This window comes from Thunnus maccoyii, chromosome 7 (assembly GCF_910596095.1).
Source record: "Thunnus maccoyii chromosome 7, fThuMac1.1, whole genome shotgun sequence".
NCBI lineage: Eukaryota > Metazoa > Chordata > Actinopteri > Scombriformes > Scombridae > Thunnus > Thunnus maccoyii.
The window spans coordinates 17,432,594-17,448,066 of NC_056539.1; the positions used below are offsets into that span (position 1 = coordinate 17,432,594).

The 15,473-nt window shown below is 38.3% G+C and overlaps 2 protein-coding genes across 3 annotated transcripts; one reads left to right on the forward strand and one right to left on the reverse strand.

Moving 5' to 3' along the window:
• The first annotated feature begins 56 nt into the window (after positions 1–56).
• mrpl47 (mitochondrial ribosomal protein L47) lies at positions 57–2,913 on the forward strand. Of its 2 annotated transcripts, none has more exons than XM_042416890.1 (7): positions 57–220; positions 1,226–1,377; positions 1,617–1,677; positions 1,768–1,864; positions 2,030–2,160; positions 2,315–2,410; positions 2,541–2,913. In XM_042416890.1, exons 1-7 carry the CDS (start codon positions 87–89, stop codon positions 2,650–2,652), a joined length of 783 nt encoding a protein of 260 aa, XP_042272824.1. In that variant the 5' UTR covers positions 57–86; the 3' UTR covers positions 2,653–2,913. The 2 variants fall into 2 exon arrangements, with proteins under 2 accessions (XP_042272824.1, XP_042272825.1); XM_042416891.1 differs by having other exon boundaries at positions 1,229–1,377.
• Positions 2,914–3,119: 206 nt separating this feature from the next.
• On the reverse strand, positions 3,120–15,473 carry actl6a (actin-like 6A). The gene is made up of 14 exons (XM_042416889.1): positions 15,281–15,473; positions 12,455–12,531; positions 10,935–11,109; positions 8,239–8,339; positions 7,858–7,955; positions 7,655–7,749; positions 6,949–7,055; positions 5,984–6,073; positions 5,788–5,849; positions 5,394–5,508; positions 5,123–5,203; positions 4,661–4,756; positions 4,406–4,492; positions 3,120–3,896 (listed from the first exon to the last, which is right to left on the reverse strand). The coding sequence occupies exons 1-14, from the start codon at positions 15,303–15,305 to the stop codon at positions 3,816–3,818; spliced, it is 1,290 nt and encodes a 429-aa protein (XP_042272823.1). The 5' UTR covers positions 15,306–15,473; the 3' UTR covers positions 3,120–3,815.

Consider the following 15,473-nt stretch of genomic DNA (forward strand, 5'->3'; position numbering starts at 1 on the left):
AAAGTCAAACAATAAAAAAATGTTGTTTTTTTTGGTGTAGAAAAATGCATGTCGGGTAAAGTGGGAAGGACTTGCTTGTGGTAAAGATGGCGTCGTCCTCATCCGTAGGACGCGTTGTGACTCTCTGCAAGCAGTTTCAAAATGTTTTAAGGATATCTTCAGCGATAAATACTCAGAAATGTGCTACTAACTTGACAAAAGTCCAGTCTCATCTTTACAGGTAAGAATTGGTTGCATGTATGTGATTTTTGAAGTAAATGCCTTCATATCTCATGATTCCTCATACAACTAACGCAGAATTTATCTGCTTCTCAGTCACTGCTTGTGTATTTCTAAGGTTATTGTGTAGATTTAAGTCACTCTCCGCGAATAAAACAGTATTTCCTCTAAATTAATGTGGGATTTAGCGAAATGTATGGTGCCATGTGCAGACATTTGTGGAGTTAGTCCAGTGACATTGAATTAGACGATGGTTTTATATGTTTCTATGTCACTCTCAGGTTTATAATACTGGATTTCTTAGAGGCCACTGTGATGTCTTCAAGTTAGTCTAAAACCTTAAGATATTCAATTTAGTGTCATATATGATAAAGAGATAAAGAAAATTGTCACACATGAGAAGCTGGAACCATCAATATTTGGCATTTTTGCTTTAAAAACGACTGAAACTAGTATTCCATTATCAAAATAGTTGATCAATTGATTGATCGACGTTGCGGAAAAATGTTCTTCATGACATCATGACGAGCTTTTAATAAAAGTGTTAAGAAATTCTTCATTGCTAACTACCACTACTTGTTACTATTAACATCACTAACAAAATTGTCATATGGGATTTGATCAGATGTGACATTTTTCATCATTCATCATTCTGATATTCTATAGACCAAATGACAAACTGATCAATTGAGAAATAATCGACAGATTAAGCAATAATTAAAATAATCGTTAGTTTCAGCCCTAAAGTATTTTGCTCTTACAATGTTTATGTTTGCTCCTCAAGCGGAGCCACAATAATGGATTTGTACAAATGAATAAACAAACCAACCAACGAGCGCGGACATCAGTTTTTGGGTCATAAAGGAAAGGAGGGAACATTTTAAGAGAAGTTGAATACACTTGCTTCAGGAGAGATTAATTCAAATCCACAGATTCAGACTGAATGGTTGAATTAAGGATGGATTATGCCTGTAAGTGTTATTATGTGAATTTGCTTTGCTCCCAGCAGGGAAAAGTCTCCACTCGTTGCCCCATGTTGGTTCAGTCCCACCAGCTCTCTGGGTCAGTGTCGCGCCCTGCACACAACCATCAGCAGAAGGGGACTGGAAGAGTTCTTCGACTCCCCCGACACCTGGGGAGAGACCGCAGTGAAATCAGGTAAAACATCAAGTAATATAGCATTTAGACACAGCATACAGTACCTCCACCATAGCTACACGGTCCTCCAAAACACCCAAATGTGAGCAAAACTGATGCCAACTGCATTATGGCCATTTAAACATACTGTATTATGTTGCCAAGGCACCACTGTAGCACAAATGTAATTTCAGTATTTCTCACCTGGCATGATAGTAGGATTTCAAAGTATTTGTTTTTGGTGTGTCATAATATCCCAGGTGCACCGTGGACTGCCAAACAACTGAGAGCAAAGAGCAATGAAGAGTTACACAAACTCTGGTAAGCACTGAGGAGATTAAACACTTGTAGTTCTGCTTCATGGCATATAAACATTCATCAGCTGTGAGTAACGTTCTCATCTTTACTCAGGTATGTGCTGCTGAAAGAAAAGAACATGCTGCTCACACTGGAGCAGGAATCAAAAAGGCAAAGAGTTCAGATGCCGAGTCCAGAAAGAATAAGAAAGGTTGGTATGACGCTCAACTGACGCCCCCCACCAACACCATTACTGTAGGTTTGGTAAATTATTCCTGATTAAAGTCAGCAACTCTGACTCAGCCTTTGACAGCGCTGGGTGTAATTGATTGTTTGTGCTTATGCATCTAATGTATATCTGTCTTCCTCCTCCCAGGTTGAGCGGTCAATGATCAGGGTGGAGACGGTGGTGAACGAGAGAGAGACGGCGCTGCGTCTGCTGCAGACAGGACAGGAGAAAGCCAGGCCAGGAGCCTGGAGGAGGAACATATTCGGATACGTCTACTGGTGAGGGCAGAGTCTCGATGTACATCATGTCACACATCCACAGAGAGAAATAATGGACTCTTTATTAACCTTTTGACTAAACCGTTCTACCTCGGGCAATTGGGGAACCAGGTCGTTTTGAAGGTGTGAGTGTAACTTGCTTTCTCTCCTCCAGGTATCGATTCAAAGAATATGCTATTCCTTGGAACATGAACAAAAGATACAAGCGAAAGAGGTTCTACACACCTAAGTTTGTTGAACCACACATGAGGTAAGATGTGACACATATGCAATATTGTCAACTTTTTCTAGTGTAAAAGAGTTAAATCATGTTATATAAAATTTCTGATCTCTTACAGATAAATTGTCTTTTTTTTTTCACTCATATTTTTGTCTTTCAGGCTGCGTTTAGAGAAGCACCTTCGGGAAAAGGCCAGGAAAGCCTCCTTAGAGAAGGAAACTCAGGCCAAACTCCTCAAGAAGTTTCCTCAAATTAAAGCTACAGCATTATGAAATTTCCCATTTTGCTTGTAAGGAGTTTTTGACAGCTGTGATTCTGACATCTGTCCAGACATGAAGCCTGCTGAGGCGATACAAGTAGATTGAGATTAAGTCTGAATCAGCTCACTTTGAATAACTGAAGATGGTCTGAAACTGTTATCCCATGTTGAGTAAAAACGTTTGTCCAGCTGGTATTTGATCCTATACGATAAATTATGTTCCATTTCAATAAAATGTTTTCTCTGTATTCATAAATATAAAAAACACAAATCATGTGTTTGTTCCTGGTGATTTTTTTTCTGGCCAATAAGGTAAAAGTTTGCTGATTTTAACAACTTTCAATTATCTAAATATAAACACTGTATCATGTCAACCACATTCATGTCTTAGACAAATAACATAATGCTTCAGTAGAATAAAGACCATACAATAAAATACAAGAGCAGGCTTTTAGTTTTATCACAAATTCATTTAGGAAATCATGTAACAAAAACGGACTTTATTTTTTTTAAAGACCACATGTAGCCAATGACAAGCAAAAGTGAAAATTAAATACAGATTTATTTGACACTCACACCAATAAGCATAGGCGAGCGCTGACTGGCCTTTGCCTACGATGAGTTTACTCACTACACAGAAAAAAGTTTATGAACAAAAGACATTATTCACCCCAAACTCTAAGGTTGTTCCTCCAAATGCTCATCCTGAACCATCCAAATTTCACCTTGTCAGTATTCTGCAGAAACCTTGTACAACAAACTTTGTGTTTATGTTGTGTTTTTCGCAGTGTGATCAAACATGACTTTACAACCTACGTGATGATATTTTATGGCCCTTAGACCATGTCAAAGATTTTTTATAGATGCAAGGTTTCAACAAAACACGTACCATCTAAAGATAAGGCAGCAGATTGAATGTAATGGCATAAACACAGGAACTTAAACTGCACTTCATCAAAATGATTCGGATTACATTGTAGATGTTTATGTTGGATTTCTACAATAAATCCCAGACGGGCAGCTCATGGACAAACTCACTTATTGATAAAAGAAAATCATTAAAAAAAACAAAACAAGCGATCTTCCGTAGGTGTTCCTGAGTCCAGGGTCAGAGGTGAACGATTCTTGATGTTGAGCTTGTGGCAAAGACAGTAACGAGGAGGGTCGGGTGTCAAATCAAGGGCACTTCCTGTCCACACACTGCTTTCCTCCTTCCTCATACTCCTGTTTGGAGATCCACATCTGCTGGAAGGTTCCCTGCCAGACAGAGAAAACACGGTTTTACACTTTCATGGAAACTGAAAATTTTTCTCTTAAAGTGTGTACTTAAAGACAAAGTTGTCAAGCAAAGAGGATGTATAGATAGAAATGCAAGTCTCACATTTTAACTCACATTAACTTTCTTAAATATCAGGTAATTAAGGCAAAAGTTAAAAGGCACAATTTTACATTTTGGAACTGGAACAACAATCTATATATAACAATCTATATTTAACAGAAAAAGTTCAAACAAGACTGAGAGTGTTGCCGTTCTAGCAGCTCTGTTAGAACAGCAGTGCTTTCAGCTAAATGCTAACATCAGAATGCTAACATGCTCACAATGCCAATTCTTGTATGGCTAAAAAAAAAAGTCTACACATATAACATCATAACTAAGACAATAACTACAATAAACATTTACAAAAAAGGGATGAAAAAGAAATAAAGAACATGAAAAAAATGTTGGTATATTTTAGAGTCCAGCATCAGCTGCTGTGTGTCCTTACGAGTGACGCCAGGATGGAGCCTCCTATCCAGGCACTGAACCGGCGCTCCACTGTAGTGTTGTTAGCTATCAGCTTCAGCCTCATGCTCTGCAAATCACAGACAAACATGTCAAGCTCTCACAGAAAATATGCTAGTGTTCAGTGATGTATTTGAAGATCGGACCACCTTTTTTCAGATGACGATAACTAGCAAGTTGTTGTCCATCATTACCTAAAAGCTTTACCAGAGAGGCAGTGGCGTCAACCAACACTCACCGGAGGAGTTTTCTGGGAGAGTTCTCTGTTCAGTCGGTCGGTGAAGCCCTGAATGAGCGTGTTTCCTCCAGTCACCACCACGCTGCCATACAGACCCTGAGACACAACAAGAACATTTTAAAATGCAAGATACTTTCAGTGACGTTTAACTTGAAGGCTGCAAGGTGGCTTTTACTTATGTTTAGCTTTGTTTTGTCCTGTATCATGTTAAATGAAGCATGTGAAAGGTGCCCATATGACCGACAAAACTTTTTTCTGTACCAGCTCCTACATTTGAGTCATTTTATCTTCACTAGACACATAGTGTTAATTACATCACTTTAAACGGCAGGTGGATATTCTGTATGGAGGAATGACTTAATCGAGCATATCAATTAGGTCTGTTACAGAGTCATAATGTTGGTTTGTAGTTACTTTTTCTATTAATTGCTCAGCCCTAGTTTAAAACATGATGATACTCACCGGCCGGATGTCGATGTCACACATCCCCACGCTTGTTGTCACCACGTGGCCGACTCCTAACATGGTGTTTCCAGACAGGCCCTGTGATTGGACCAAACAGAAACACCGTATTACACTCTCATGAAACATAGATACACATTTGGAAACTTACAGAGTGGACTTTCCTTATTTGGAGTAGTATTCAGTGATAGGGTAATGTTCAGCTACTATGTCTATGGCTGGTCTGATGATGAAACTCAGGCTATTGGGAGTGTTTTGGGTCAGTTTGCACCTTGGCATTAGACGGATCAAACAGCCCCTCTGGGATTTTCAGTCTCTCTGCCCCGAAGTCACAGTTGTAGCCATTGGGCAGCTCATAGTGCACTGTGGGCATCTGGGCAGCAACCCTGATAAAAGAAAGCAAGATTAGCCGTGATTTAGTTCTTCTGGTAAGAAAATGTCACTTCACCCTTTAGAGGATGTTTACTTTTTAACATAAGAACCTCCATGAAAATTAGCCATGACAGGATAATAAAATTCAAACATATTAATGTTCATGTGAATCACAGACTTAAACTTCAGTGGGAACCTAAAGCTGAAATACTTTATTATTAGGTTATGATAGGTTTAATAAGTAGAAACACCACCACATCTTTCCTGCTCAACTTGCAAAATAATTCTCTTACTGTTCATCATATGGCGAGTCTGACACCTGTAGCACAGATGCCTGGAAGTCCTGGATCACACACTGCAAACAGTAAAAAAAAAAAGATTATTCGGCATTCATTTAATAAAAAGACAAACAGCACACCAACTATATATATACATATACATAGATATATGTTATGTAGCCATAAGGGAGTGTAAGAGGTTGCTTCTTACATTACACATGTAGTTGTGCCACGAGCGAGTGACTTGAGGTAGTTTCTCCTTTTTCTTCCAACTGGCTGGGGATCCCTCCCGCACTCCATCCTGCAATGATAAAACGCTGATTGTTCTACTGGTTGACATTAAAGCACAATACAGGCTGCATAGGTAAGTTTCACTCATATTTTATTTGCTATATGATTGTATGTATCTGGATAGCCATTAAGGCAATTTCCAGACAGAAATTGAAACCAGTCTATGCAGCAAAAGCAAAAAAAACACTTTAAACACCACTTTACTATCATCATTATCATAAAATTCATGGTACATATGAACATTATTGTTCATAAAAGTCTAATTGAAAGTCAATGCAACTGAATTAGGGCTGCAACTAACAGTTATTTTCATTACCAATGAATCTGCTGATTATTTCTAGATTAATCTATTAATTGTTCAGGATATGACATGTAAAAAAGAAAAAGGGGGGAATTCACATTTTCTCTTGCTTGTTTTGTCTGACGAACAGTCTAAAATACTCAATTTACTGTCATATATGACAAAGAAAAGCAGCAAATTGTCACATTTATGAAGCTGGAACCATCAAATATTTGTATATACAGTATTTGCTTGAGAAATGACTGAAATGATTATTCGATTATCAAAATAGTTGCTGATTAATTTTGTGTTGATCAACTAATTATTGCAGCTCTAAACCAAATTACTGTAACTGACACTATCTGCACCTGTCCTGCACACCAAACAAGTCAAAATTAACTGCAAAATTTATCCACAGCTACTATTTGACTCAAGTCTACAAATAACTGACATGATTGCTGCTTGCATGAGCCATAAAAATGAATAAAACATTTTACACTGTGTGTCAGTGTGACACCATAGAAAGGCCGGAGCAATATATGACTAATATTATTACTAGTGTACTTACTGCTTAAAATATATCATTCCACCTATGAAACACTCACCTTTGATGCAATCATGTAAGGAGGGATTATTTCAACGTTTAACTCTTGAAATAGCTCCCTGCACTGCATGCTCATGAAGTCTCCAGCCAGGGGCGATTTGACAATGCCTACCAGAAAGAATAAACAACACATAATAACTCAAAGGAACACAGTCACGTGCGTATTTGGAAAGATGTGGCTCCAAACCTGGAGGTAAACCTTGACCATGTTACTAAACATGCAACCTGATACATAACCATGACTATAACGGGCTCTTAATGACTCCCAGTTCTTCAGATTATCATTTGCCAAAATTACTTCACTGATTCTTAGACCAGTGAAAGACTCTCCTTATCCTACAAATATGTATTTTGAGGCTCCTGAATCACTTTCCTCTATGTTTTACTTCTTTGTAGTAATGACTTAAAACAGCTTTGTTGCAGTAAGCAACATTTACACAGGGGGGGTGAAATTATTAGAGATTTACAGGCTTGCTGAAAATTATTATTGTCTGACATCAGTTCATAAGCGTAACATAAGATTATAATAATAATTAATTTGTTATGGCTGAGATTCTTGCTCCAACCAGCAGATGGCAACATAAATGGTAGAAAAGAAGCACCTGCATCAACAGAGGCAGTAGTACAATAACATGATCCCTGGTTTAAATGTAAATGTAAAGACGGTCAAATTATTTAATAAAGAATGATTTCAGATCATTTGTCACCTTGCTGCAGGACGTAACCATCGTGCACTGGTATGGCTGTGGTGTGTGTGGCTCCGCTGTCAAGGACCAAGCCTGTAGACCGCCCGTTGGCAAAGCTTAAGAACTCAGAGTAAAGGAAACGTAATACGGTTCAACATATAACAGACATATAACCGTTATGAAACAGTATTCTTTTCTGGAAGATGTGAGGTAGTGAAGGATACGCTGACAGTACAGCTGATTTGCAGAGGAAGAATGCAGGAATGTTGTAATGTTCAAACATCAGCTCTGTGAGTTTCTCTCGTTTCGCTCGTGTGTTCCACTGCAGATACAAAAAAAACAGAAGTTAACCCACTTATAACACATCATATCATAGTCAGCACGAATCAAACTAATATGTTTATCTGTGAGGTGATGAACGACCAGCACAGGAAACAAACTCCTCCCTGAGTCCAGGTGGATTCTCACATCCTCCAGCAATTTAAGCACTTTGTTCTTAGCTGATAGATTATAAAATTATAACCACGTGACCTCAGTACAATCACAGAATAAGTAGTTATTGTTTTTCACTGACTGACTCCAGCTCATAACAGCATCTTACTCACCGATGCTTCTGACATGAGCACTGGATGCAGGCTTGGTTCAGACTTGAAGTGCATCTTGTAGGTTTGATCCAAAATGGCCTGGAAACTGTCCCAGTCCTCGACTATAAAAAAAAAGCACCTTTAAACTGTGTGACAACAACAATCAGGTACCTTTACTGCATGTCACATTGTGCGAGACACCTATAATAAAATCTTGGTCACAATCTGTGTCAGATCATGTTATCAATTTGAGGCATGTCAGATTGTGCACCGAATGTGTGGTGAATCAAAGGTCTATTATGTAAATAGAACAAAGTACATGAAAGTAGAGGCACATCATCAGCTCGTGTCATCCATCTGCACCACTTGTATGTTTAGAAAATGCAGCAAAGTCACACAAAGTTATTTTTTCATTTCATCTCCATCATTTTGGTTTTTGTGTGCCATGGACATATTGAGGAGAACGAGTGTTTTCCCCCTAAATTTTACTTAAAAATCTGCACACAAGAAATGTCACGCTGGCCAGTGTATTCTGTGTCATTTCATGTTGTATTCCGATTGGTTTGTTTGTAGTCGTGGCTTGTAGCAGCAGTCATACTGTCTGTCACTGTCTTCAATTTCTGACACTTTCAAAATTTTCCCTCAGGGTGTCGCCAAAGCTCCAAATCAGTCGTCTGTGAACGTATCTCACGGTGATCTAGAACAATCATTTTGGATTGACGACCAAAGATTTTACCAGGTTTCTCTCAGGATTGGTCTTCAAGGATGGGTTCACTTTTTTTCCCATCTCTGTCTTAAAACAATACTCAAATGTTCACATGTACGTTGACATTGTTATTTTTAGCTGTACATGTTCATAGTGGCCATGAAGAGATCCTTTACTAATGCAGTCCTAATGTAAGAGATGGTGATTAAAAACCCACAGTCCTTGTTCAGTGTAAAACTGCTCTAACATTCAGCAAGATCAAACATGAGGCTTCAGCAGTCAGCTAAACAAGTCAAATGAGTATCTTCCAAAGTTACTGCATTTGATTTGATACTTGATTTGTCAAATTCAGACTGCTGAAATCTCATATACACATCTAATTTTGGGGACTAGTGTGCAGTTAGTGGCGGAAACTTAAACAAAAATGTAGGTGTTCTATACAGAGAACAATCCATGTAGACAGAAGATAAGACATATCTTAAACTCAACGTCACAAAAAACGTTACTGTTTCATCATCATCGCTGGGTCAGATGGTGGAGAAAATAGAGCGATGATGAGCTTTTTTAGATAATAATTTGAGCAACAGGCACCGATGTTCCAGGTCAGCCCTCTCAGGGAGCCTGTGGTCCCACAGTGCTGTTCTGCTGCAATTAAGATCGGTGTCACACTCATCCCTAAATAGCCTAACAGCCAAACTCCACTGGTCCAGATTCTGATGAGCATCATCCGATAGGTCAGCGCACCCGAGCGCTTATTTTACATCCGCAGCCGCAGATACTTCTAAGGTGACCAACATCAAACACAAGCCTGCAAAATTAGCATTTACAGCTGACAAATTGCAGAGAAATTAGGGTTGGTTTTAAATGTTTTGGATAGTTTCTGGAACAACTATTAATTGATCAGTCCGTCAATTCTGATATCAGTAATTAATGAAAGTCATTTATCAAGGAAAAATACCAAACCTTCATTGGTCCAGCTTCATTAATGTGAGGATTTTTTATCATTGTGTAAATCGAAGTTATTTGGACTCTGGGCTGTTGTTTGAAGAAAATAACCATTTTCAAGACCTCGCCTTTGTCTCTGAGAAATATTAATGGAAATTTTCACTATTTTTTTTTTTTTAACAACAGATTAGTTGTTAAAGAAAACAATCGTTAGCTGCAGCCCTACTTTTGAATGACGGTTGTAAAGTAGAGTAATACAGTATGGTTCAACTGAATAATGTTAAACAGATGTCAAAAAATGCCACAATGACGACAGAAAATGGAAAAGAGAAAAAAACAAATTGGGAAATCTGAGACTACAATGAATGAGTACGCTGCGTTCCACATAACTGAACTTTAGTCCACAGGATGGGAAAATACATCTAAGATCCAACCATGAGGACAGCTCAGGACATGCGACGCACATCTGGCTGCGGGTGTTCAACACATCCACGATTAAGACAAGAACAAATTAGGAGAGGAAAATATGATAAATGGCAGGCAGACATGGCAGTAAACCCGAGACAGAAAGTGGGTTTGTCTTCCATTAAGAGGGAACTAGACGGGAGAGCTCATGATAATGAGTTTCCTTGGTCTTCAAATAATCTCATTAATATTCATGATAAGCAGCAGTCATCTATACGTCAGTCAGGGTTGTGAAGAGTTCATCCACAAAGTCGGCTGTCAGACCACGACGGTCTAATTATGGATACGGATCAAGTAGACCGGATTATAAATATTCATCGCTGAGTTTACGTCACAGATCAAGACAAAAAAATCAAGGTCATACATTTCCAAACAACCCATCTATGTTCGTGTGGGTTGTAACTTATTGTCATTTATCAGCACTGCACATACATGACAGAACGTTTTCAAAACATCCCAGTCGGTCTGTTATATTTAGATTATGTGCCAAATTCTGCCTGCACTTGATATTACTTTCCACTCCTTATTTAGCCAAAACATGGCAGTAAAAAAACAAAAATGGATTTTAATATGTGGAAAAAAAAAAAAAACAACCACTCACTCATGCCATTCTTGAGCGGAGACATGACCTCCATGTTCTCCCTCGGCACCCTCAGCTGGTTGGTATCAATGTAGTAGGTGGTGCCGCTCTGCTTGCTTTTGTCACCATCTGTCTCCATGGGCGTGCTGCCATCCTCTCGGTCAAGAGTCACACCGATCACGGTGGGGAAGTCCGCCTGAGCCGAGCCAAAGCAAAAACAGCACATGTCTTGGTTTTTCTTCCCAGTATTAGAACAAAAAATCCAATAAAACCTTTCTTCAGAAAAATCAGCCTCTTCCCAGACACCGAAAACATAAATTCCCGTTTTTGTGAAACTCTTGAGGTGCCAAGAATGTGAGGCAATGCTCTTCTGGCTAATGAACACAAACATTACAACTGTTTTGAAATGCTCAAAAGTACCTAATTTGATTCTGAAACAATCCGACTATTTCATCATGCAGATACAATGTCTGCAAACTCAAAGCCAGGAGGACACAGGCTGTCCCATTACAGCGGCTCAGGTCACAACCAGAGGGGAATATTAAAGGAATAATTCAACATTTTGCTTTCTTGCCAAGAGTTGGATGAGAGCAGACACCCCTCTAATGTTTGTACGGTAAATATGAAGCTACTGCCAGAAGCTGGTTAGCTTGGTTTAAACTGGAAACTGGGGAAAATGGATAGGTTAGCTCTTTGCTGGTTCCCTGGCAATGTCATGTGATGACAAGACTGCAGGTAGTTACTGCTCCAGGCCAAGTACAGCACATAACCCCCCCATAAAATCACAATGTGTCATTTTTACATTTTGGTTTATGCACAGATGAAACAAACAAGATATAACATGTTAATAAGAGTTCTTTAGAAGCGCTAGAAGGCAGATGTTATTTTTTGGAAAGAACCAAGTTAGCTGTTTCCGCTTGTTTCCAGTCTTTCTGCTAAGCTAAGCTAACCGGCTGCTGGCTGTAGCTTCATATTTACCGTACAGATATGAGAGCCGTATAGGTGCTCTCATCAGACTCTCTGCAAGAAAGCAAATATGCATATTATCCAAAATACCAAACAAGCTACTCTTTTCACAAAATTAGCAGCTGTCATACAAGCTATAACCCAGTAGATAATGTATAATGTATGAAGACAACATATCATTTTGAAAACAAGAAATAGGAAAAGACAAGGATGAGGGGGGTTATTCTCACAGATGATGGCCGGGCACTCTGGGATATCTTTAATACTGTGGTATGTGCATAAGGAATTGTATATCATTATAAAGACTAATGAGAATATGGCCATTCAGTCACCATCTGACACTCATCTCATCAAACGTATATGAACACAATCAAGATCTGCACCTACAACACAGATAAATCAAAACTAAGCAAGTCCTCCAGAATGATCTGAACTCAATTTATGCCGTCTGTCTCCAGGGTGACGGCCCTCATTTCTTGACACTGGCGTACCCCTGGAGGGAAGATGAAGATGCACGGAGGAAAAAAAGAAAAAAAGAAACATAGTTAATCAGGTCATTTGAGCGATCCACTTACCTTGGGACAGTCTTCTCCTGCATAGCCAGCTCTCACAGAGTATGAGCCGATGTCGAACACCAGAGCTCCCACCTCATCTGCAGAAATCAGAGAAGTTCTGTGATTTGCTCTAACATTCAATTTCACATGGAGGTGTGTAGAGCTATATATCATTGGTGCTGCAGCGAACCATTATTTGCATTATCGATTCATGTTTAGAGTATTTTCTCGATTAATCGATTAGTCATTTTGGTCTATAAAACATCAGAAAACAGTAAAAAAATGTCCATCAAACTATCTTAGAGCACAAGGTCACATCTTTAAATGTCTTGTTTTGTCCAATAAACAGTCCAAACCCCCAACATATTTAATTTGCTATAATATAAGACCAAGAAAAGCGGAAAACTCACATTTAAGAACCTGGAACCATCAAATGTTTTGCATTTGTTTAAAAAAAATTACTTAAACAATTAATCAAAATAGTTAGCCAATAGCCAATTAATTTTCTTTCAGATGTAGTATCTCAACATATACACTTTTATCAAAAAAATAAATAAGATTTACTGCATTTTTCTCTGCAATGATATTTGGGTTGACAGGGAGTTAAGTACATAAGGAAAAGCTCCTCCACCTATTTTTTTTTTCTCCTTTTTTCCTGTGTGCCCCAAAATATTCCCATTCCCACCTACACACAGAACATTAAAACACATTACATAGTCGTTTACACCCTGCCCTTACTTTAAAATCCTCACCCTGCCAATATATGAGCTGATGTCAGCTTTGGAGAGTTCGAGTGGTATTGTTCTGAATACCAATTTTGAGATCATTGCTAAGAACATGCCACATAACATATTGTAAATCCCAAGATAGGAACAACAGCATGAAATAACAGCACAAGGAATTATCTCATGAAAAACATCATCTGAAGAACCAACCCTGTTTTGCACATACATTTGTATTAAGGCGGTGATAAATTAGAAGTCAGTGTCTTTTTACACTGTTTACACAAAGTAGATTCACTTAGCATGAGTACTGTTCACCAGAATCAATTAAAATATTCAATTAACATTTGGGATTATCAAAAGATAATCGATTATGACTTTGATCATGTGAATGTGAAAATACCAACATATTTCTCAGTATTGGGGCCAATGTCTCTGCTGATACTTTAAATCAATCAAACTTTGTTTGTGTAGCATCGTTCATACAGGTTAGCGAGGTGAAAAGTGCTTCACAGATGACTGACAAGCCCATAATAAGACGAGTGTAGACCATAAAACAAAAAAAATAAATAACAATAATAATAATAATTAAATGACTTTGCTCTTTGTGCAGTAAACATCTTCCACCTTAAGAGAATAATGTGTGGTGTGAGGGGGAAAGTGTTTGTTGCATATTGGAGCAGTATAAGCACAGTGGAAGCTGTGTCTGATTTAAACACTCACTGGCCACTTTATTAGGAACACCTGTGCAATCTAATGCAATCCAATACAACAGCTCTGCCATAAATTCTACATTTACATAGCTTATACATTTTCAGTTTGTGTTGATAATCACAAAGGTGATAATTCTACTTTATGTCCATAATTGAGGACGTAGTGGAGTGCATTATACTGAAAAGTGTTCCTAATATTTTGCCCCCATCATGTATGTTAATGGAGTGGACAAAATATTAGAAACACTGTTCAATATAGTGCACCTTTCTGACAACGTCAACAAAAACTGAAAATGTATAAGCTTCATAAAAGTAGAATTTATGACAGAGCTGTTGTGTTGGATTGCATTAGATTGAACAGGTGTACCTAATAAAGTGGCCAGTAAGTGTACACACACAAGACTTGTTTTGCTGTGTGTGTTTTGTTTATGTATTTACTCAAATTCATCTATCTTTTGTCACGCTGTATATGTATTAAATGTATTATATATATATATATATATATACACATTTTTTGACCTAGATGTGTTCTCTTTTAATTTGTTTTTAATGTAATTTTATTTACTTAGAATTATTTTGATCCATCAGTGGGGATGGTGGGAGGATTATTGGGAGTGGATAGGATGAGCAGGGGGTAAGAGAAACGGTCTGCAGTTGTCATTACAGCATGATGTAATACAGTCCTTATATGATATACTTAAGTAACTTATTATACTCTTAATATACTGTATACTATTAATCATGTAAAAATCAGTAAGGAAATAATCGCAAAAATCAACGGTGTGGCTATATACGTATAGCGCAAGGATACCGTTGTTGCATGTAAACATAAACGTAAATTTTAATTGTAGGTTATAGTTCACGTTACCACTGACAAAAGCATGAATGGCATATTGAAGCTCAGTGCTTAATAAATGAGTTAAGTTAATTTGGTTCTAAAAAACAAATTGTGAAGTTTCTCTCAGGTAGATGAATGTCAGCAAAAAAGTAACTAAGTTAAGGTTAACGCTACTTGTAACTTTAAGCTCAACCACTGTGAGAATAGTGGAAACGTTTACCTAGAAAGCAATATTTAACTTCACACACATACACGCACGGGACGGGTTCATGCCCACTTTCATTCATTTCCTTGCTTGCTAAGCAGCTAACTAACTAGCGGTTCCGGGGGGTAGATTTGAATGATTGCTGCATAAACTGAGCTTAATTTATAAGACGATGCACGTAATGGAACAGTGAATTCACATATTCTTTATAAATGTGATCAAGAATTTAGTTTTAGTAAACCATGGAGCTAAAGCTAAACGTTAGCCAAGCTAGCACATCAGGCTAACTATAAAGCTGCTAAAGCTACACAACGGAACAGCGTGGACAGCGGCTGATTCGTTTTATTTCAACCGTAAGGTGACACTCACCGCCTCCGTAGACTCCGCCACTCATCCTCTAAATGATCGCAACGGCACCTTTTCTTGATGTAGGCTATTACGTTACAGCAGAATCCCAACCGCTAAACGGTTAATCACAACAAAGGGAGTTTGTTAGCATGGATCAAGCTAACAAAGCGGCGCCACACTGCGTCGAAGCGCTCGTCCAATCAGCGGGCGTTGC

What these genes read in the sequence shown, in the direction of transcription:
- actl6a (XM_042416889.1), bottom strand. Translation starts at nt 15,305, where the DNA reads ATGAGTGGCGGAGTCTACGGAGGCG. An exon ending in CAGGAGAAGACTGTCCCAAG is followed by an intron (nt 11,110 to 12,454) that starts GTAAGTGGATCG and finishes GGCTCGGCTCAG; the next exon opens with GCGGACTTCCCCACCGTGAT. An exon ending in TGGTTACGTCCTGCAGCAAG is followed by an intron (nt 7,056 to 7,654) that starts GTGACAAATGAT and finishes TCTTTCTGGTAG; the next exon opens with GCATTGTCAAATCGCCCCTG.
- mrpl47 (XM_042416890.1), top strand. Translation starts at nt 87, where the DNA reads ATGGCGTCGTCCTCATCCGTAGGACGCGTTGTGACTCTCTGCAAGCAG. An exon ending in AGAGACCGCAGTGAAATCAG is followed by an intron (nt 1,378 to 1,616) that starts GTAAAACATCAA and finishes ATAATATCCCAG; the next exon opens with GTGCACCGTGGACTGCCAAA. An exon ending in TTTGTTGAACCACACATGAG is followed by an intron (nt 2,411 to 2,540) that starts GTAAGATGTGAC and finishes TTTGTCTTTCAG; the next exon opens with GCTGCGTTTAGAGAAGCACC.